General features: G+C 39.1%; 1 protein-coding gene across 1 annotated transcript in view; it reads left to right on the forward strand.

Annotated features, from left to right (window-relative positions):
* Positions 1-2849: 2849 nt before the first annotated feature.
* LOC128372561 (cilia- and flagella-associated protein 46) overlaps positions 2850-21269 on the forward strand; it is a 54481-nt gene continuing 36061 nt past the window's right edge. The window contains exons 1-19 of the mRNA XM_053332657.1: positions 2850-2898; positions 2990-3102; positions 5236-5367; positions 5724-5788; positions 6625-6789; positions 8112-8235; positions 8701-8795; positions 9893-10045; positions 10241-10340; positions 10729-10827; positions 11298-11488; positions 12050-12275; positions 12562-12679; positions 14395-14515; positions 14779-14903; positions 15197-15315; positions 17027-17139; positions 18659-18871; positions 20673-20874. Coding sequence (XP_053188632.1) covers positions 2850-2898; positions 2990-3102; positions 5236-5367; positions 5724-5788; positions 6625-6789; positions 8112-8235; positions 8701-8795; positions 9893-10045; positions 10241-10340; positions 10729-10827; positions 11298-11488; positions 12050-12275; positions 12562-12679; positions 14395-14515; positions 14779-14903; positions 15197-15315; positions 17027-17139; positions 18659-18871; positions 20673-20874 — 2523 coding nt within the window. The remainder of the gene's footprint in view (positions 2899-2989; positions 3103-5235; positions 5368-5723; positions 5789-6624; positions 6790-8111; positions 8236-8700; positions 8796-9892; positions 10046-10240; positions 10341-10728; positions 10828-11297; positions 11489-12049; positions 12276-12561; positions 12680-14394; positions 14516-14778; positions 14904-15196; positions 15316-17026; positions 17140-18658; positions 18872-20672; positions 20875-21269) is intronic.

Consider the following 21269-nt stretch of genomic DNA (forward strand, 5'->3'; position numbering starts at 1 on the left):
TACAATGGTTTTGATTTATTATGAATGAGAGGTGAACAGTGCATGTGTGTAGCTTAATGTAAACAACTCTTATAGTAGATATGAATTGTGAATCAAAACCACACCCAATCTCAGCGGCTGTAGATTGTGATTCATGTGAGAAAATGTACATGAAATATATATCATCATTAAAGCTTTTAGATTTATCAAAACAGTTTTTTATAAAGACTCTCAGCAGAATAGTTTTGTCTGTGACTCTCTGTTCAGCACAGTGTGATACCAACCAACCAACCGCTGTAAATATAGATTAGCCTTCCCAGCATGCTCCTTTTAATTCTTAAAAAAATAAATAAAATAAAAAAATTGCTAAAAAAAAAAAAAAAAAAAAGAAAGTCTGTTATGATTCATTTTGTTCATCTAAGCATGTTAACAATGAGCCTCATGGTGAGAATCACAGGAGCCTTTTGGGTGTTTGCATCTCAGGGAAATGCGATGGTGCTTAATGTAATTTCGCTACTGGTGGTGCATTGTTTATCTTTGTTCTCCACCTTGGTGTGCATCAGTGCTGCTGACAAGATTGTGTCATGTGATTATATCCTCATTAAATGTGGCTAGAGTCAAGTGTGCATTGGTCCAGAGATAAGTCACAGACACAGCTCATGGATCATCACTTAATGGCATTTCAATTTCCCTTCTTATTTAACAAGAGACCATGACCCAAATATGCATTTCAGCAAAATTGTATTCATAAAACTTTATAAACAGACATGGAATGGGAACCAAAATACCGCTATTGAGTAAACTAGAGCTTAACATTTATTCATTGGATTGAACTTCAACTCACTCTTCAATGCCTCAAATTAAATTCTGAAAAGAGTGCAGACTCTTGTTATCCATGTAATCCTAGACAGTTAAGTCTTTCTCTGTGAATATGAACCATTTCTCGAGCAGCTCCAGTGACAGTGAATTAAAGTCAGATATTGCAGAAGGGGTGAAAATGCCCTGTTTTTTTTCCTGGGATACCAACACATTTTTCTGTCTTACAACTATAAGTACTTCTATTAAATAAAGCTAATTTGGCTGCATATTTCTCCACTGTCAATGATTTTTTGCCTTAACATTACATTTTAGTTTACACGTTTTTTGCCTTATTGGTAGATTTTTATCAAGATTTTAGTTGAAATACACAATATTAAAGCAATATAATATAGGAAATATATAAGATAGTATAACTCTATTTAATTACATTATACAGCAGTAAGGTTATTGTAAGCTATATAGCAGGATGAGCCTATTGCAACAGACTCTGAAAGCGTGGACTAACAAAGTTTTCTAGCCTATTCATCATCATATAGCACCATCTGTTTTGGCCAGATTGCCCAGCTTCTTGCTTTATCAAGCTAGAAACACCCCTCTTCTGCTTGGAAGCAATGACATTACCAAAAAATAAAACATCAAGATGACACATATAGCAACATATGGACAACGTAAATTAAGTACACAGTATGCAGTTTACTATATTTGGACTCATGAGCCCTTATAGGTGACCTAAGAAAAAGTTTGAAAGTCTGTGCATGGTATGATGCACTACTGCAATTACATAATCTTACTTAGTACAATGATGCATGTTTCAATTGCACTGAGTACACCAGACCAAATCAATCCAAAACTGTGACTGTAAATAGAAACCAATCTGTCCCACAAAAAAGCCCACAGCCCCTCGTCCACAGAGATTGTGTTCTACCTGTCAACTCATACAGCACAAGTCAACAATAGATTCAGAGCAAAACTCTACATTTACCCACTTTTAGAAGCAACAGCACTGTATATAACATGGCAGTTATGCAATTTCCAACAACAAATTGAAGTATAAACTCAAAACATTACAGTAAGTGGGTCAGAGGAAAAATTCTCTTCCAGAAAATAATTATATATATCACATTTAAAGCCATTCCAAAGAGTGAATATTCTCTTTGTGTGTATTTTTAGACATATTCCATGATGAACTGCTTGACAAATTTGCTCGAGGGCTGCTAAAGAGCTATCTCTGCTGCTTTGAAATACTGGCAGGTAATACATGATTCTATCGATTAAACCTCAAACTAGGAACCCCAAGTCTACTTTAGGGAGAGCCACGGTGGGGTTTTTTCCCCCCTTCGCCTGACTACTTTGTCCCCTGTCACATCAGTAGTGGTATTTGGTTTGACCAAGTAAATTATATTTGCACACTGAGTGCCCTGATTTCTAATGATGCACTTTGAAGTTACTAAGAAGCATTGGCACCACAAGCATGAAGAGGTGCTTTTTGTGTGCTTGTGAGTGTGTATGGGTGACACATGCACGCTGCCACATGCAGAGAAATACACACACACACACACACACACACACACACAGGCACAGAGTGTAGTAGGAATAAATTAGATAGACAGACAGGATAGATAGATAGATAGATAGATAGATAGATAGATAGATAGATAGAAATCGTTGTCATATTTATATTAACACCTAAGTTAACAAGCAGACGTGCTGTTTTTCTAATGGATAGATAGACGGATACTCTAAATGAGCGTATCAACCCCTTTTGTACCTTTTCGCTTACCGTAGTTCAAACCCAGTCTTCGGTTGCTAGGCAACGCTCCAGAACTACAAACATGAATGGTGGGAAATAGAGGACCAAACTAGCATTTCTGTTGACATATTTGGTTGTTTATTGAAATTAATTATTGGCATATTTACATTAACACCTGAGTTAATGACTAGACATGTTGTTTTTCTAACAGTTTAACAATTTCGCACTTTGTCAACTAGCTAGCTCGCACCTGTAACGTTATTGTTTTAATTGGATAACATTGGCGTGAACTTCATCTGACATGGACCTGGATATTCGTCAGTATCTAACTCAGGCCACTGAGCAACAAGGTTTGTCGTGTCCTTTGGCCAATTATAAAGAGTGACAGACGTGTTCCGTCACTGTTTATATGTTGTTGTTTTGTTTGTTTGTTTTTTGCAGACTCTGGAGCTCTGCAGTCAGCCTTTAGTTTACTCACAGCAGTTGGAAGCAGCGGACGAGCTAAACGAGCTGCCCCAGAATTGTACGTCCTATGCGCGGAAGCATCACTGCAGGTAAGCCTACTGTACGTGTGTCACTGTCAACAACATGTCAGAAGGAACATAACCAGGATTTTAGACAGACCATAATGAGGTGGCAGCCCCTGGATAACAGGCTCTGAATCAGTTGAGTCAAGTGCATGACTAAAGACAGGGCATATTTTGTTTTCTAAGACAGTGTTTTCCTGTGAAAAGTTAACTTAGAAATCATGTTAATCCAAAAATAATCCCTGAATTGGAAAAGTAGAAGTCTCAATACATTATGGTGGGGGGACTAGTTTAGTCTGGATTCCTTGGAAACTTAAACATACAGTAATACTACTACTACTTCTAATACCATTACTAATAATAGTACAGATAACCCTTGCATTGGTAGTGAAACTCAAAGTGCTAAAGCATTAGAAAACATACAACACACAACAGGAAGAGAATGATAACAAATTAAGCAAAAAAAGCATTCCTGAATAGGAAAAGTTTTCCTAATATTTTGTCTACCATATTAACAATCATACATACATTACATAACAGGCATTATATTGACACTTTTCAATATCATGCCCCCAAGATGCCACCCAATGCGACCTCAGTAGTAAACATAAAGTAGAATTATCACCTTTCTGACAGTGTCAACAAAAACTGAAAATGTATACACTTCATAAAAGTAGGATTTAAAAAGTAGAGCTGTTGTATTTGATTGCATTAGATAGCACCGACGTTCCATTTTAAGTGCTTGCTGAATGTTTATTTTCCCCAATGGATAACTAGTTCTTCTATTCTGCTACTATTAATTGATTAGTGCAAATCACAGTGTAAAGGAAATGGCAGCAAAAGTGAATTAATATAATGTATGTATATTTGCCAAGTCAATGGAAAGGAATTCAGTCACCACACGTGCTCCAGTATAAATTATAGTCTGCTTCAAATTCTATCACAAGGTTCATACTGCAGCATCTCGGCACCAACAATAAAGGCAGGCGTATGTAGGCCTACACATTGGCTCACAGTCAGTATCAGAATCAGATAAGAAGTCAGCATTTGACTTTGATGCTGCAATCCTCGAATGAAAGACTGACTGATGAAGACCTAGCCCTCCCAAGTGCTGTGAGAAGTGTTTTCATGTTGTGAGGATTTCGTGACTGCTGAGATGTCGCATAAGACACAACGCTACAAGCAGCCTCCAAGAATGACAGATAAGCATCTGACTGGGTAAAACAGAATTCGCTCTTGTTAGGACAGTAAACGTCTGCTGCTGCTGCAAAGACATGCAGACATCATATGCTGTGGAGGTTGCTGAATAATACCTGACATTTATTGGCATGTGGAGGGGATTTATCAGATTTTACTAAATAAAGCAGGACTCAGATCCTTTTATTGTTGTAAGCTGATGTAAAACCATTGCCTGGTTTGGATGGTGAGTATCTACATGTACTGCGTTTGAAATCAGTAAAGCACATAAATTAAAACCTCTTCAGAGTCAAGCCTGATCCAAAAAAATTCATTTTTCAGTGTTTTAGTACAGTAACTTTAGTAAGCTAAATCTAACTCTTCTCCCAGTGGGGGGACACTTATGAATATTCACTAATGTAGACTGAACTGTCCTAGGGCAAAGGAAACATATTTGAATAATGAAACACAGTACTATTCCGTAAATGCGATTTGTTCTTTTCGTCTTCGTATCATAGGGCGCGCTTCCAGTGGAAAACGCAGCTTGCCTTGAAGTCTCATGCTTAAGTGAATGCCGAATTAGTCCACATCCTCAGTAGGACCACATTACAATATGCTTGTGTTTTCTAAAGAAACATGAATATTCCAGCCGCATAAGAAATCACACTGATCCCTAGTCCATTACTGTAAAACTAAGTTTGACTAATTTTAACTGAATTATAACATGATTAAAAACTTACATGATAAAGGTAAAAACATATGTTAAAAGATGATCTACCATGACAGTTCTGCAGTTCCTTGAATGAAAACTAACCTCTAATTTGACATCCTTTCATGTGTGAAATAAATGTGCATCACACACACACATAGAGCCATTTCTGACTAGTTTTAATAATGCATCAAACTAAGAGAAAAATGCTGTTGAGATAAGGTTGAAATAGTTGTTTTGTTTGGCCTCTGTATGTCTCTTTCTCTGTGTTTCAGCTGGGTCGTTTGGAGATAAGCGCGGCGTGTCTAAAGATGTACTTTGAAGGGAATCCGCCGGCTAATCAATTAATGTGTCGAGCCTACCTCTGCCAGGGTCAGCACAAGTCTCCACCGACCACTGGGAGCGGGGTGAGGACAGTAAATTGGACACATCTCCTCGAGGGGTTGTGTGTGTTTGTGTTTCTGTGCCAGTGAGGCATACACACACACACAAACACAGTTACTGTAGAGATATACTGTATTTATTTGCAATAAAAAAATGGAGCAGCTTTGTAAACAAGCACTTGTGGTGTCACTATTTCTTATTCAGACTTTAAGGCGCATGATTGCCCCTTTTTCTTTTCACAGATTAAAGTTCTTTAAAGGTTGTTTTGGTCTTCTGTCAAAGGGATGCCTTTATTCCTTTATTGAATTATCTGTCTAATCTTTGTTTGTTTGTATGACATGTTCTCACTCCCCCGTTTTTGCATTATTTTCTATTTCAGGAGGACTTTGAAGAGGCTGTGCAGTATTTTCTTAAAGCCATTGAAATTTCAAAGCACGAACCGAGGTACGAAACCTTTCAGAAAGCACTTGGCTTTCAGTGTCAGGAAGTTGACTTAATTTGTACCATGTTCAGTTTATCATCTCTGATATTGCGCAGCAAAAAACAGAGTGCTCAGGTGCACCTGTAAAAATACATAACAAAAGTAATATATTCACATTAGGGAACGTCTTTGAGCTGAGAGGTTATGAGGGTTCAACCTGCTGCACAGATGTATTCTAAGATATGAATGCTTGATTTGAAATATAACACAATTCATACTTCACCCTGACCCATTATTCATAAATGTCTCATGTGCTGCATGTATTTTCCTACGTTCTAACACCTTACTGGAAGTATCTGTGAGCAGGGTGAAAAGGGCAATAAATATAGATGTAATACGAGAAATCATACAGGATACATTCCCATGTTTCTTGCTGTGAACGTATTTTCTAATTAACTCATAACCTGTCAATAAAAGGGCTGGATGAGCAATACCAATTAAAACCAAAGGGAATACATATCTAATACATCCAGCCTGGACTAATGCACAACATGCTCTCTGGTGAATAAATTAGACGCAATCAGAGACTCTGTTCACACAATTTCTCCTCTAAAACAGCGCTTTGAATTCATAAATTTCACTTATTTCGCATAGAGTGGCTCATACGCACTGCTCTCCTGTGGCTTATTGGACGCTGGTAAATCCACACTCATTTGCAATTCACAGGACTTCTGTGTTCAGAGTTGACTCTTGGTCTGAAATTGAGTCGTACTGAGAGAGGAAATGGGTTGCGTGTGCACCGTATAAATAATGCAGTCCCCTCTGTTTACTTGTTCTGCTTGACGTTTGTTTCTTGCAGATACCACTACATGGTGTTCAATGCCTCCGTGCTGTACTTCCAGACAGTGTGTCCTCTCCTGCAGCCGGGGCGTTGCCTCCACCTGGTTTCCTCCCTCAGGCAGGTGGTGCAAAGTCTGGAAGAAGTGGCAGACCAGGACCACAGCTGGAGGGCTGAACTCATGATGTAAGTGACCTCGCAATTCCCCCCTTAGCCTCTCACTGCCTTCATGAGGGATGATGTACAGAGCTAATTAACCAGCACTTGATGTGTGACCACAGCTTTCTGTCTCCCGAGTTAATTGGCTGCCTTATTCTCCTCTATGGAGTGGAGAATGTGTTATAATGAAAGTTGTCTTATCACATCCTCCCATGGTACAACAGGCCCGATTGTTAGTTTATCTTTGTTCAGAGGACACAATGGAACATACTTGTTTAGTATAAAGCCAGTGATAGCCAGAGTAGTAATTGGATTAGAATGTTTTGGCATGACCACAATCACAGCTGAATGTTATCCATATGAGATAGTGGCCAACATCCATGGCTTCCTTTCAAAACTCACTGTCCCACTACAATAATACATTGCGAGGTGTGTGTAAAATGACTGAAATAAGTGACTGATGTGAGCAGTGGTCCTTTGTTACATGTCACCCACTGTCTCTCTCTCTTTCATTTCCTGCCCAATCTCTCCATTGTCAGCCTGAAAATGCCCCTAATATATATATTACAAATATTTCAAACATTTTTAAATATAATGCAATACTATTACTATTTAACAGTAGCAAACTTAGACCGTAGAGACACAGTGTTAACAAAAATGGGTCATTATAAGCTTAAAGGTCCCTTCCAGACATGTTTTAAGATATATTAAAATATTCTTCTTGGAATAATATGTGTTTTTTCCACAAAAAAAAATCTCATTGCCTCATTAAAATCCCTAAAATGACTCCTATCCCTTCACCCTCATCGAAAACCCAAATTCTATGAATATGCAAATAATGCAATTTCAAAAGTTGAACTGTTGAACACAAGATACATCACTATAAAGTCCATCCTCAGTGTTTGTTCACTGGACATTTCAAGTTTCCACATCACACTTTTGTAAGAAGAATATTGGACCAGGATTGGCCTCCAAACCAGTTGTGAGGTCATAAATCATGTTTGTAGACCCCTTGAAACCCTAACCGATGAGCACAGAGAAACTTTCCACTTTTACCAGATAATTGTGAAAACAAACTCTGCTCATACATCATTCTGCACAGTGAAGCTCACACATCCAAAGAGGAAAGAACAAGAAGAAAAACATATTTTAATGGAAGGGGACATTAATAAAAGAAGGGCCATTGTATATTGGGTGTAAAGAAAAGTTAAGTGTGTGTACAGTAATAAACTGGAAACTTGGTTTATAGTGCTGTGGAGACTGCTCTAGTGGAAACTCACATCATCACATGTCTATATATTGTGGAAATACCTGGTAAATGTTGGCATTTGCTGTCTACTTCTGTTCAGGCACCTGATTGAAAGTCTTGTGGACTCTGGGAAAATGGAGGACGCTGGGAGTTTTGCCAAAGTGACAGAAGAATTCATCAAGGCACATACTCCACATCTTTATCCAAAACTCTTCACCTTGCTGGTAAAAAGCATTTTTGCTGCATAAATACTTCAGAATTTTGTAGTAGGAAGACAGTTTACATATCAAGTGACAACTTTTAGAAGGTAAGAAAATGAGCTTTGCATTTTAAAAAAAATAAGATTTAGGGAAATGACCCGAACCCACAAATGAGCTTTTAATCCTTCAGTATATCTGAATATAAAGAAATAACCAAATATGGAAATGCATGGATTAATTTATCATTAGGACTAATCTGGTAATACTTTTAGAAAGCAGTCCAAACATTATACTTAAGTAACAACAAGGTGTACATCAAATTCTCAGTAGATTGTGTAACTGATTGAGTCCTGACTTTACCTATAACACTAATCTGTACAATAAATATCTGCTGACTCTTCTAATGCAGTGTCAACTCAATTTGTAACACAGCAGACTTTCTATTGAAACATTTTCACAAAAATATGAGTCCTGACTCTCTTTCCTTAGGTACAACACCAGCTGTCAGAGAGTGATGTCCTCCTTGAAATGAGCAGGCAGTGTACTGCCTTAGCAATCATTTACAAGATACAGCAATTTAAAATGTAAGGAAAGTTTTTTGTGTTATATTTAAGAAAATGTTTTGTTTTTTCTTAACCTTTTTTCACCACCACCAAGTGCGACAGGATTTATTTTGTAGAAAATATTGTTGGACAATATATTGTTTCAGAAATAATCGCAAAATAAACAATATTATTGTCATTTAAAGATCATGTTATACCAATGATATAATATTAATATAAAAGCATAGTACAGAAAAGGGGTTGGGGGATGAAATTAGAGATTGGGTGCTATATTTCCCTAAAAACACAGACTGCCATTATGGGCTGGGACAGAGTTATTTACCTTTAATTCCATATAAGCGGTGCTGCTTGCTTCTGCAGTCCCCACTCTGCACAGTGAGGAATGGAGGACACTACTTGCTTAGCCAATGTGACATGAATAGCCTCTTAGCTGATAATATGATGTGTGGCAATATTGAGGTAAAAAAATGATTAAGGTCATGTCCATGTATCATATGATAAGTCCATACGTATATAGACATGATGATGTCGATAATTACATTATTGACTTTTCATATTATTGTGACAGGCCTTGATGGTCATTATTACTTGTCCAAAATTTACAAAATCTACCATTCTGTATTTGTAACCTCCAAGGTGCATTTCTTTAATGTTGTCTTTGTTTTTTAAGCTATAAAACTTGATTTAATCGATTATAAAACCCTAAACGAGGCCACTAGATGCTAGTAATGCACTCGCCCTCAGTTTAGCCTGTAGAATCCCATAGTGGACAGGTTAATCTAGCTGCCTGGGTACTTTTACTAGCATACCATAGCTTCTGGGGTGGCATTGCACAAACGCAGTCCTGGCCCCCACTCCCCCTTTCTGCAGGCATGTACTCAAATGTCAAAACTCCTTATGGCTCTTCAGCTCAACTGTAAACGTCAACAGCATGACTCAGTCTGACCCAGCCATCATCAGCATCATATAGGTTATTTAGCCTAAGGTTAATGTACTGTTTGGTGTGAGTATATTAAAGGGAGGGGGGGATGGGAGTGGGGGTTGAAACTACAAATGTGTGCACATTCTTGGACACATACTGTAAATGTATATGTTCATATATGTTTTCCTGTTTGTAGCAGGATGAAGGAAATAAATGGGGTTGAGCTTGCAAAAAAGGATTCGACTGAGCTTGAGGAAATTTTCCATCTCCTGGTGGATCGTACAAAAGCTTCCTCCATTCCAGAGAATTCAACCTCTCAACAGATTGCACCCATCAAACCAGCCGACAGGTCTGTGACTCAAAGTGTCCTGATTAAATCTCCTATCCAACACCTTTCTTCCTCCCTGTCCTTTTGAAAAGTCTCCCACCACTATTAAATCACACATGGATCTCCATGGGCCAGTACACGGCTTGTACATGGCTCAGATAGCTGTCCTGAATGTGTTGTGAATTGTATAAATTATGTTTTATCTGGGATTTGCAGAGTTGCCTTCCTCCTGGAGTTGGCTCTGCTGGCCTCGCAAGTGAAGCATCAGAAAGTAGCTGCCGAGTGTTTGAAGGAGCTAAAGTCGGCGGGAGAGGCTGTGAGTGTCCCATATTCTCTTAAAACCTCAGGCAGTAGCAAATCCCCGTGATGTATCTGTACATATTTATGCATGGATTTTGACATTTTCTCTTAGGTAGGCCCTTGATAATAGATTAGATTAATTAGCAGAGCACAAGCCCGAGAGCTGAACAGATATGTGCATTTTTTTAAATTACTCTTAGCAAATGAATTTTATGGAAAGTCAGAAATTAGTCCCTGTTGTTGCTCTTATTCACTTAATGAATCAAGTGAATTTATTACACAAGCAGCAATGTCACATGTCTAACATTTTAATGCGTGTATAACTTGACTAATTGTTTGCAAATGTGTCCCAAGCTGCTGAACGCTGACTTTCAGAAATCACACGTGTATGCCTCTCTTTTCAGACTATCGGCCAACGCATAATAATGGAGTGTATCAACTGTGAAATCAACCTCCTGAAGAAAGAGGCGAAGATGAATGATTATTCCAAAGCCAGTGTGGAGGTGCTCCATCATACGCTGGAATTATCAGCAATGTGTCTGAATGTATTATAATGCAGTCAGTGGGCTCACTGGCACAGGCTTGATAAACTATTCAATAACAGTGTCTGTAATTTCACTTCTTTTAATAACTTGGTCCAGAATCCCACATGAATTGGCCTTAAGGAACTGCTAAACCTATCTAGAAGCTTTTTCATCACTTATAATTTTTTAGCGGTGGATTTTAATTATCGTATAATTAACCTCATAAAGTCTCAGTTTTTACCAAGAATAACATTCCTGGGGGGGAAGAAGTGGCATCATGTAATCGCATTTGATACCATATCATATTTTGCTAGAAAACTGTCACATTTAAGAACTGGCAGAACCTGTTCAAGCCCAATTCAATCCAAGTACACATGCCAAGTGATAGAAGTGTTTCCTCTTATCATGGCTACAGTAGACATTCTCACCCTGCCGTTTTTCTCCCACAGGCCCGGCTGAAGGAGATAGGCAAGCTGGATCAGTTGCTGCAGACCGCGGCGAGAGAAGAGGACCCCCGAGCCGTGCAGGCGGTGTGTGCTACCCAGTGGAGTTTCTGCCTACCCCTCTTGCAGCACAACCTCAGGAGACGTGTTAAAACACCTTTGCTCAGTGTAGCCCAAGCACTGGAAGACATGCAAAGGTTTCCAGCTTCTTTATAGTCATTGTCATTCAGGGTTATGTGTGCATTTCTTGGGGCTTTTCGCTATTTTTGTTGTATCTGAACTTTGCTGAACATGTGTTTGGTTGTACTCTGTATCGTAGTACATGAAAAAGTCCAAATCAGCAAATTTTAAATATAGTATATGGTATAATGGTTCTGGTATATTATCCCTCTTATCATAATGTAGTGTAAAAATGTACTTCTAATAATGTTATGTTGATTACTACTAGTATTGCAGACTTTCTGATCAACATTCACCATCACTAAATGATTCATTTTTAGAATGGTTGCTTTTATGCTTAAAGAAGCACATGTTTACATTTAGTTAGAGGAAAATACTGTTATGATGTTTTATGCTAAGAAACTGTATTTTTTTATATCACATTCCTTTCACTGAGGTAAATATTTAGTTTTATCTCACACTTACGAACTTTGACATCAGACCTGTTTTGTGGTTTTGGCCTCTTGTACTGTAGCCTCTTACGTACTGTCACCATGTATTATTTTATGCTGGGATTGTTTCTGTGTCATTATCAACAGCATGTTGGTGGAAATGCGCTGTCAGATCCACTCAGAGTTGGCAGTGATTGAAGAGGAGGAGGGACGCCTCGAGGATTCTTTGACTCACCTTCAGAAAGCCATGCTGCTGGATAACGGGACACAGCGAGAAAGCTTGGCGTTAGCTTTCCGCCTCCTGAAGCTCAGACAGACCCTCTACCAAACGCCCTCCCGGGTCGAGGATAAAGCTGCTATGCTTATGCAGCAGGTACTGAGCACATCTGTGTTGGTCTGACAAGTCAAAACACAGTGGTTATTAAAAGCTGCACAAGGCAAGATTATTATGTTAAAACAAAATAAACAGCACTGTAATGTTGCCTGCTATAATGAGGCAAAATTACAGTGCAATTATTGTACAATGAGATTCAAATTATTAACTTTTTTTTGAATGTGTGAGGCTCCACCTGGAATCAGTGAGTGTGGCTGCTTAGAAAGTAAATTGTAAAGCTACAAGTTAACACTGAAATCTCAACCCTTGTCTCTCATTCTTTCAGGCTAAGGACGTTAAGCCTGAAGATAAAATAGACAGTCGTCCCATCCTGGTGGCTGTGGGTCTACTCTTGGCTCCTGCTGATTTCCAGATGGTGCTGGATGCAGACAACACCTCCAAAAGTACACTCACTCTCAGTTTTCACAATGATATCCTATTAACACATCTCAGACTTATAAATAGATATAAAACAAATGTCCACATTTACAAAGCTGTTTTGCTCTTTGCATTCTGCATGAGGAGCATTGCATTTATGCATCAAACAGGCACATCAGGCAGAGTGCCTCCTATCTGAAACACAATCTGGCTGCAGATTAATGCACCTTCTCTCCTTTATGCATAGACATTTAAGGGAGCTACTGGAAAATAGCAGGATCAGATATGACCAGTATGGCTGATTGCACATTCCCTGGATTTGCTAGGATTGATACAATTGCTGTGCTTCTGTAGAGCAGGTGGCAATTGTGCCAGTATATTAAAAACGAAGGTTGTGGTGGGAAAGAGAAATCAAAGGCGAGCATATTACAAACATATCTGAGGAGTTGTATAGAATAAGTGAATCTAAAAGTAATTTTTACAAACAAAAAAATTTTCTAACCTTTTCAGAGAGAAAATCTGCCATCTGACAGTTTTATAGCTTCAAACAATGAGCAGCAGTTATCCCATAATGGATGACAAGAAACATCAGTTTCTGCTCAAACGCCATAGAGCCTCGGTCTTCACAAAAAATACAACACAGACAGATTAAATGCAGACTTCCAAAAATTGGTGGGCTGTCGTTGTGTCTAATTCTTAAATCTGGACTGAAGGTCTTCTAGTAGTAGTGTTAAACTTTGTGACTGAAGATAGTGTGTGAGAAACAGCTTCAGGGTGTATTCCAGTGTTGCTCATAGTCAAACCCTATCGACTGTGTGCAGTGGATCATGAAGCAGAGCTTGCAAAAAAGCCTTTGATCTCAAACTCATTGCAGGCTGCTTGGTCCAACAGCATCAGATGAACATTCAGCAGTCCTAATGATCCAGGAAAGATCTTGCCTCTGAAAGCTCTGCTGCAGGCATGGGTTAAATCCTTACCTCCCTAGAGGCAACAATTGTTTTTGCCTATAAGCCTCAAGCAATGCCCAGATCATTGAGTTCTGAGCTCCAGAGTCAGCACACCAAGTAACCCTTGAGACTAGAAGAAGTCATTAATTATCGCGTGTAATGCAGCCACAGTTTTCTATTGTCCCACAGATGTTCATCAATGAGAGGGGTGCGCGTATGAGTGCACGTGTAATTGTGTGTGCCTGAGTATGTGAACTCTCAGGGTGAGTGCACACTCGCTGGAGCGTCTTGCTTTGTGAAAACACTGCAGCCACAGACACAGACCTCGCTTCATAATCCCAATCCCTAAAACAAACGCTCGAACAGCCCCGGTGCCGCTGACACAACAGCAGATCTAAATAAAAATCTGCACCAGGCTTCTTTGTTTGTTGTTTATTTTTATGTGTCTAATCTGATAGAACTTGTAGCCAGTAACATCACTGTTTGAGAGCATTGGAAATGGGCCATTTACTCCTGTGGTTCTTTCGTTATGTTTCCTGTTGCTTACATGGGAATGGCATAATAGGGATAATTATGTAACTTTCTCAAAAGGATTACACTGTCGCTATGCACATTTATTCCATGTTCTATAAATTATAGACAATCTGTTAGACCTGAAAAAGCTGCAACACAAAGGCTAGACTTTTCGTATGCATAATAGCTTGAATATATTGATCAATGTAATGCAGAAGCTTTTTCAACAGCATTAATAAACTTATGTATACACTACTTCAAATATTGTCTAGTTCCCCTAGGCAGTGTTGGATCTGGTCCAGCGGCTCAGCTCTCTGCTGAGGCTCAGCATCACTCTACATCTGTACAGAAGGTGGACGGACACCTGGCCTTACAAGCAGAGGACACCGACAACACAGAGAGGTATGTGCAGTTACACATGTGGATGCCTTTTTGATGTGTATCTACTTTCCAGTATAAAGTTTTCTCCATATTTATTTTTAGTTGTCAAGCTTTCCAGAAACCCAATTGGAAAGTTGCCAATGTAATCAGCCTTTTTACACCTTATTGAATTTATTACTCTTAGATTTTACTGAGCATTATATACTGATGAATCTTTGAGCTGTTTGAATCTTTGATGATATTACTCCGTCTTTTTTGCCTTCTTTCTTTGTTGACTGTTCAAGGGTGAAGTTGTGGGCAACGCTGGTGAAGACAGCCAGGAAACAGGAAGTTTGGGACCTGTGCCGAGCCGCTTGTCGATTCTGCTTGCTTTACGATGATGGGAGATGGAAGATATCCAAGACTGACAGTAAGATGACAAGTGATCCTCACACTGACTGTACACTAATAGAAATACTCCTACAACTGAAAGAGTGACATTAGAGTGGTACGAAAATAAAGCACAGACATACTAGATAGATGTGTCATCTCTTTTATAGTACTGTTGTGTTATTATTGTATAATAGTTTAAGGTGTTGCGATAAAGACACAGGTGGGCAGGTAGAAGTAGTAGTAGTAACAGTGTTACAAACTAATTACAAGAAGGGGAAGATTGCTGTCTCTGAGAGAATTCATATGCCAAATTTTGTCAATTCTGTCCAGACTGCAGATGCTCCGAGGAAGAGAGCAGCACAGAGTGTCTTCACAGTTGCGATGGAGGCCAAAGCTCTGCGAGGAACGTGTTGCGCCTTTTAGCAGAAATTCACTTCATCAGTGCTGAGGTATTTAACCCCAACTCCTTCCTCCAACTCAACACACACATACATACTTAAGGAATCTACTATTCTACTATCTACTATTGAAAAGGTTTATCAGCTTGATCAAGGAGAAGTGAATGAATAATCTGTACATTTTCTGTTCTGATACAAATAATGTCACTGGTTGAGCCATGCCCAAATATGGTCAGATCCAACAGATTTACAGCATATAGAATTTAATCTATTGGTCTACAGATAAAAACAGTGCCTATATGCAACTCAGGGCCTTTGTCCTCCATCCCGCAGCGTTCACCATATCCTCTAACTATAGTTACCTCTACTCCGTTTAGAGAGATAGGAAAACACATATCTGACCTCAGCTGCTATAGCAACACTATCAGGGGGCCTCCTGTTTTCTCCAAAAGGAGCAGACTCACTTTCTACAGCTATCTAAAGGGGAGACAGTGTCTTCCAGTCAAGATTTGGTGTGGCCTTGTGTTGACCTCAAAGTCTAGTTTGACCCAGTGCGTGCCAATGATTGACGTAAATGATGGGAAATTCCTTAACACACATCACGTCTATAAATGTGGTTAAGTTACTCACTATTTGCAGACAAACAATCAAAATAGAGTGCAGACTTTGCTCTCTAACATCTGTTTTTGTTTGTTTCCAATCCATCATTAATGAAAAAAGGACAAAGGTTCAGTACAATGATTTCTTTTCTGAGGATTGTAAAGGGACATGAACACATTTGTTCTTAAGAGGATCACACTCTGGCAACCTTAATCTACATGTTAGACACAAAAACCTCAGTATTCCTGGTCTTTATTATAACCCTTTTCCATTAGTGGTGCTTATGTATAGAACAAACACATTAGGACGACTTAAATTCACATTTTCTTTGTCTGCTGTTTTTGTAGCGAGGTGATCACCAGATCTTTTTTTTTAGCATTGGCTTTACTTTTGAAACATGAGATTAGAAAGACTTGCTTGCAGTAGCAGACATGCATTGTGGGTGTCTTTTAACAAGCCCGTGAGATAGATGGTGATTGGTCGGAGCCAGAGATTGTTGTGCTTGTCTTATGAGTTTGTCGTATTGTATAATCCCACTTCCCATCAAGCCTCCAGCTCCAAGTCCATATTAGGTCCATGGAGATGTTAACTTGACAGTACTTTGAAGAAAATGGAGATAACTCTCCACAGCAAGTAGATGACCTTGCCAAAACACACTCACACTGTAGCTTGTGTGTGTGTGTGTGTGTGTGTGTGTGTGTGTGTGTGTGTGTGTGTGTGTGTGTGTGTGTGTGTGTGTGTGTGTGTGTGTTTCTCTTATGTATCTCCCTTTGTTCTATGACACATGGGAATTCTTTTTTTCCTGTTTTTTAAAAGAGTTTAGTATAGTTCATTAATTTAAAACATAAATACCTCTCAGTTTGATGATGAAGACAAGTTCCTGTTGTCTTATCTGAGATGGCTGCCACTGGAGTAAAATGCTCCCCAGTCATTTCTTTTTTTTTTCTTTGATGTGCTACTGCTCTGGCTTTAGAGAAGCTGCTGTTCCCATAGCGGGAGGTCCTCTCTTCTTCATTTATTATGGAGTTGTCAAAACAGGAAGTCACCTTTTAATCTTATCTGTTTGATGCTGGGAACTAAACGGCCTCTCTCTCTCTCTCTCTCTCTCTCTCTCACTCTCTCTCTCTCTCTCTCTCTCTCTCCCTCTCTCTCTCCTGCTCAGGCCACGATCCAAAAACTGCAAACCAAAGGAGTGCAGCTCAACAGCCCTGTCGCCCCCCAACAGGAAAAAGGGGTTTGTGTGTCTGAGGAGGATCCACACTGGATTATATACAGGTGAAAACACATACGCACACACACATGCAGCGTCACAAAGCTATAATAAAAATAGTCTGTTTTGTCTATTTGCAGCATGTATATCTGTGATTATTCACTTTTATCACCGATTTACATCTTTCTCATTTTGAGTACAACTATTTAGTATGAGATTCCTTTTTAATTTTGCATGACCATATTTGTTTATGTATTTATTATAGTAAATATTATAATATTTATGTGCACTAACAGCAAGAAGAGATGAAAACCACAACCATGTTCCCTTCAAAGTTTCCTTTGTGTTTTTGTCCCATGCTGTCCATAAAGTGTTTTGATAAAATCATTCAATTAACAACAACTGTTCTGAGAATATTTTGTACATTTTGAAATTCAATGTTCCTAAAGTTGATATAATGTGGTGCGTAAATTAGTCTGCACTACATGATTGCCCACTAATGCCTCCATGTGCAATTGTGGCTTTTTTTAGACTCTGTTAGAGTGGAGGGACACATTTTTGTGCTTCAGTGACTGTGGCTCTCTAAACAGGCCAGTGAATATGTTTTTAAAGTGAATATATTTGCATAACCGGTCGGAAATTATGACGGGAGAGACTCTTTTTCTTCTACTACAGATAAGACAGGCTTTGTTTCCTCATCTCCTCTACCAAAACTACACTTTAGACCTAATATCATCCACACACCATTTATGTGGTCCAAAACAAAGCATCACAAATCATCAATGATGTGATTGTCTTAAAAGATAACGACCACAATGTCGTAAATGTATGCCATAAAGCCCCAGGATTAGACACATTTAATTACACATTTAATAACCTGTTTCCTCATTAGCTATTTCCAGCTCAGTTCTTCTAGAATCAGTGTTGTCGTGGCCAGCGTGGTTCCTCTTGCTCATTATAAATTATGCAGTTGATAAATGAGCATGAACCAGACGGAGTCAAAACCAAATATCTAATCCAGGTTTTTTAAAGTCTGCTTTTTATCTGTAACTAGTCTCCCTGGATTGCAGAGTTGTAAAATACAAAGTAGGAGTCTTAACTGGATCATTTTAAAAGGTTTATCCAGCACATACATAGACTTACAAGACCTTACATATCCCATTCAGCAGTGTAGCTACTGCATTGCTAGGCTTTTGCCTTGTCATGATTCTCAGGTGAATGAATAAATAGAAAATATAATCTACCTCCAGCACAGTGTGACATTATGAGGGTTGAGAGCTATCGCTGTGTATTCAAGGGCTCAAAGAAGTAGCTGTTAAATGCCTCATTAGATTTAACCTGTTTGACACCAATGAGGTGGGGTTCCACTCAATGCATGTCATGCAGTAAAACTTGGCTAAGAGCATTCCACTTTCACTCTACAAATGAACTTATGCATGTGAAAAATAGTAGAATTGTACTTTTAGTGTAATTGTCTACTAGAAACAAAACCATGTGGTTACTTTATATATTTCTCTCTTACACACACACATTTCTCTCTCTATTTGGTTCTCTTTACTGTACCTCTTTACCTCTTTCATGCAGAGATTGGATCCAGGTTCTGTCTGCCTACGCCACCTCCAGCTTCTTGCGGGCAGCGGAGCTCGGAGCAGAGATCAGGGAATCGTGGGTGGCGGCAAATGCAGCCATTTACCTGTGGAATTACAACAGCCACTTGTTGGCAGCTGGAGAGCACCAGTGCCTCCTTCCCACCTTCCAAAGCCTCGTGGAGATGCTCCGAAAGACAGAGTGCTCTGGGTAATAATATGATAAATAATACATTTATTTAGTAGAACATCTTTCACAGAAATAGAATACACAGAGTGCTTCACAGAATACATTTAAAAAGATCATAAAAACATGCAAACATTAAAAAACAAAGGCAATAACAACTAGATTAGGGCGCGCAGGTGGTTAAGTGGTTAGGGTGCCTGCCACATACACAGCGGACCCCTGTTCGAATCCTGGCCGGAGGACCTTTGCTGCATGTCACAACCTCCTCTCTCCAGTGATTTCTTGTCTCTACTGCTAATAAAGATGTCTATACCAGAAACAATCTTTAAAATAATAAAAATAAAGACTAAATTAAAACATAAAAGACCATAAAAATATAAAAGCAAAGCCGCAGACAAACAGAGGACCTCAAACACAAGAAAAAACAGCATTAAACATTTTAATGTGAGAACAAGGCCAATTTAAACAGGTGAGTCTTCCATAGTGCCACTACTTCAAAGGCAGGATTGCCTTTTGTTTTCAGGAGAGAACGAAGGACAACCAGTAGACCCTGATCAGCAGACTCCCCTGACCTAATGGGTATATATGGATTTAGAAGTTCACATACAATGTACTGAGGTGCCTGATTGTGCAGGGCTCTGTATGTGAATAGAATTCTAAACCTGATGGAGAGCCCATGTAAGAACATAAAATGGGTGTAACATGTGACCTCTGGCTGGACCTTTACAGCCAAATAGCAGCATTCTGGACTGTTTGTAGGTGGTTTAGAGATGTTTTGCTGAGACAGGTGAAGAGGGCATTGTGGATGATCATCTCTAGCTCAGATGGAGACACCACAGATCTGAGCTTTGCAATGTTACTTGATTGGAAGAAACATGCACGAGTCAGTGATCAAACTGCATGGCCTGACCTAATGGCAGCATATACTGTATATAGCAAATAATACAGTATATGCTGTGCTGTGTATATGCTATGAGTAGGCCTGATCTCAAAGTCATTACCCCTCCTATTGCAGGATGGAGCTGCTTTCTGCAGTTAGGTAGTAGTTATTCTTACAGTTGACATGCACATACAGTTAAGTACTGACACCTGCACACAACCCATACCTGTTTCGGTGTTTTTGCCTGGAGTATTTGCAAAATTGGTATTTTCAATCCAATGCTAAAAAAGCTGAGCTCCTCCAATGGAAATGAATCAAAGACTAATTTGGTGCAGGTGCTGTTGATGTTATTATATACAGGTGTTTGATGAAAACTCATTCACCAAATGTCAGCATTTCAAGAAATATGAAACATATATTTTTGGAGTGATGACTGCTCATTATTTAAAATGACTCAGGGGGTTTTGAATGACTTTCCTTAGCACTGCAGTCCCTCAACTCAGATGAAACCTGAAAATTATTACTTTTTCAGCTGATGACAGCAACTCACACATCATGTTAGACGCCGTCAGAGTTGACTTTTGAAAAATTGTAAGTCTTTGCAAATTCATTGTCTGTGGAACCCTCAGAGAATAAGAAGCAGTTCATGTGTGGCTCTTTTTTTTGGCTATGGAAAGGAAGCAGCGAATGTTCATGAAAATAGACCAAACTGTCCTTTGGCGTAGCGATAATTATGTAAATTTTGGGATTCAGTGACATTCTCATGCAACAATGTGGCCAAGGAAACACATTCACTGTCCAAATCTGCAGTGAAGTTTTATACTTTCAGAAAGAACTAAAAGATAAAAAAAAAAATAAAGACGTTGGGCCTCGGAGCTCAGTTTTCACTCCTTATATTTCCCACATAATGTCACTTTGGAGCATTGTTTGCATTGTATTTCTCAGGAATCGCGCTCTGTTTGTGCTGTTTTGTGATGCTGTGGCCCGAGGGTTGATCCAGCCTCTGTGTGGACCAGACAGCAGTGAGCCAGCCCCGACTGTCGACAAGGGCAAAAACAGAGCTGAGAAGGGGGTGGAAAAAGCTGCCAGTGTCCAGGGGGTTTTCTTAGACCCTGCCGCCCTGCAGGATGTCCGCAAAGCTTTAGAGGTATGTCAGTTTGCATGTAGGTAGCCGTGTGTGCATTTCCATGAATAAAGACCTGAGAGACCTGCACGATAGAGACCTGCACGAAAGACAAATTGCAAAAAAAAAATACATGCAAAATGATCACAACACATTTAGTTTGAATACATTATGTGTACAGAATCCCTCTATGAGTCCGGGTGTTTTTTTGAGTTGCTTTTGTTCAGTTTCAGATCTTTCCACTGTGAAAACAATGTCTCAAATCTCAGCATTTTAAAGCTGAAAAAGAGATCCCAATCTCTGACAGGAGTTGAAAGGAGTGTCTTGAGATTCTTAGAGGAGACTGTGTATGTATAATCTATGAATGGAGTTTACTGAATTTTCTTTTTTTCAGGATGTTTTCAGAAGCTCAAAATGTA

Source organism: Scomber japonicus, chromosome 14 (genome assembly GCF_027409825.1).
Source record: "Scomber japonicus isolate fScoJap1 chromosome 14, fScoJap1.pri, whole genome shotgun sequence".
NCBI lineage: Eukaryota > Metazoa > Chordata > Actinopteri > Scombriformes > Scombridae > Scomber > Scomber japonicus.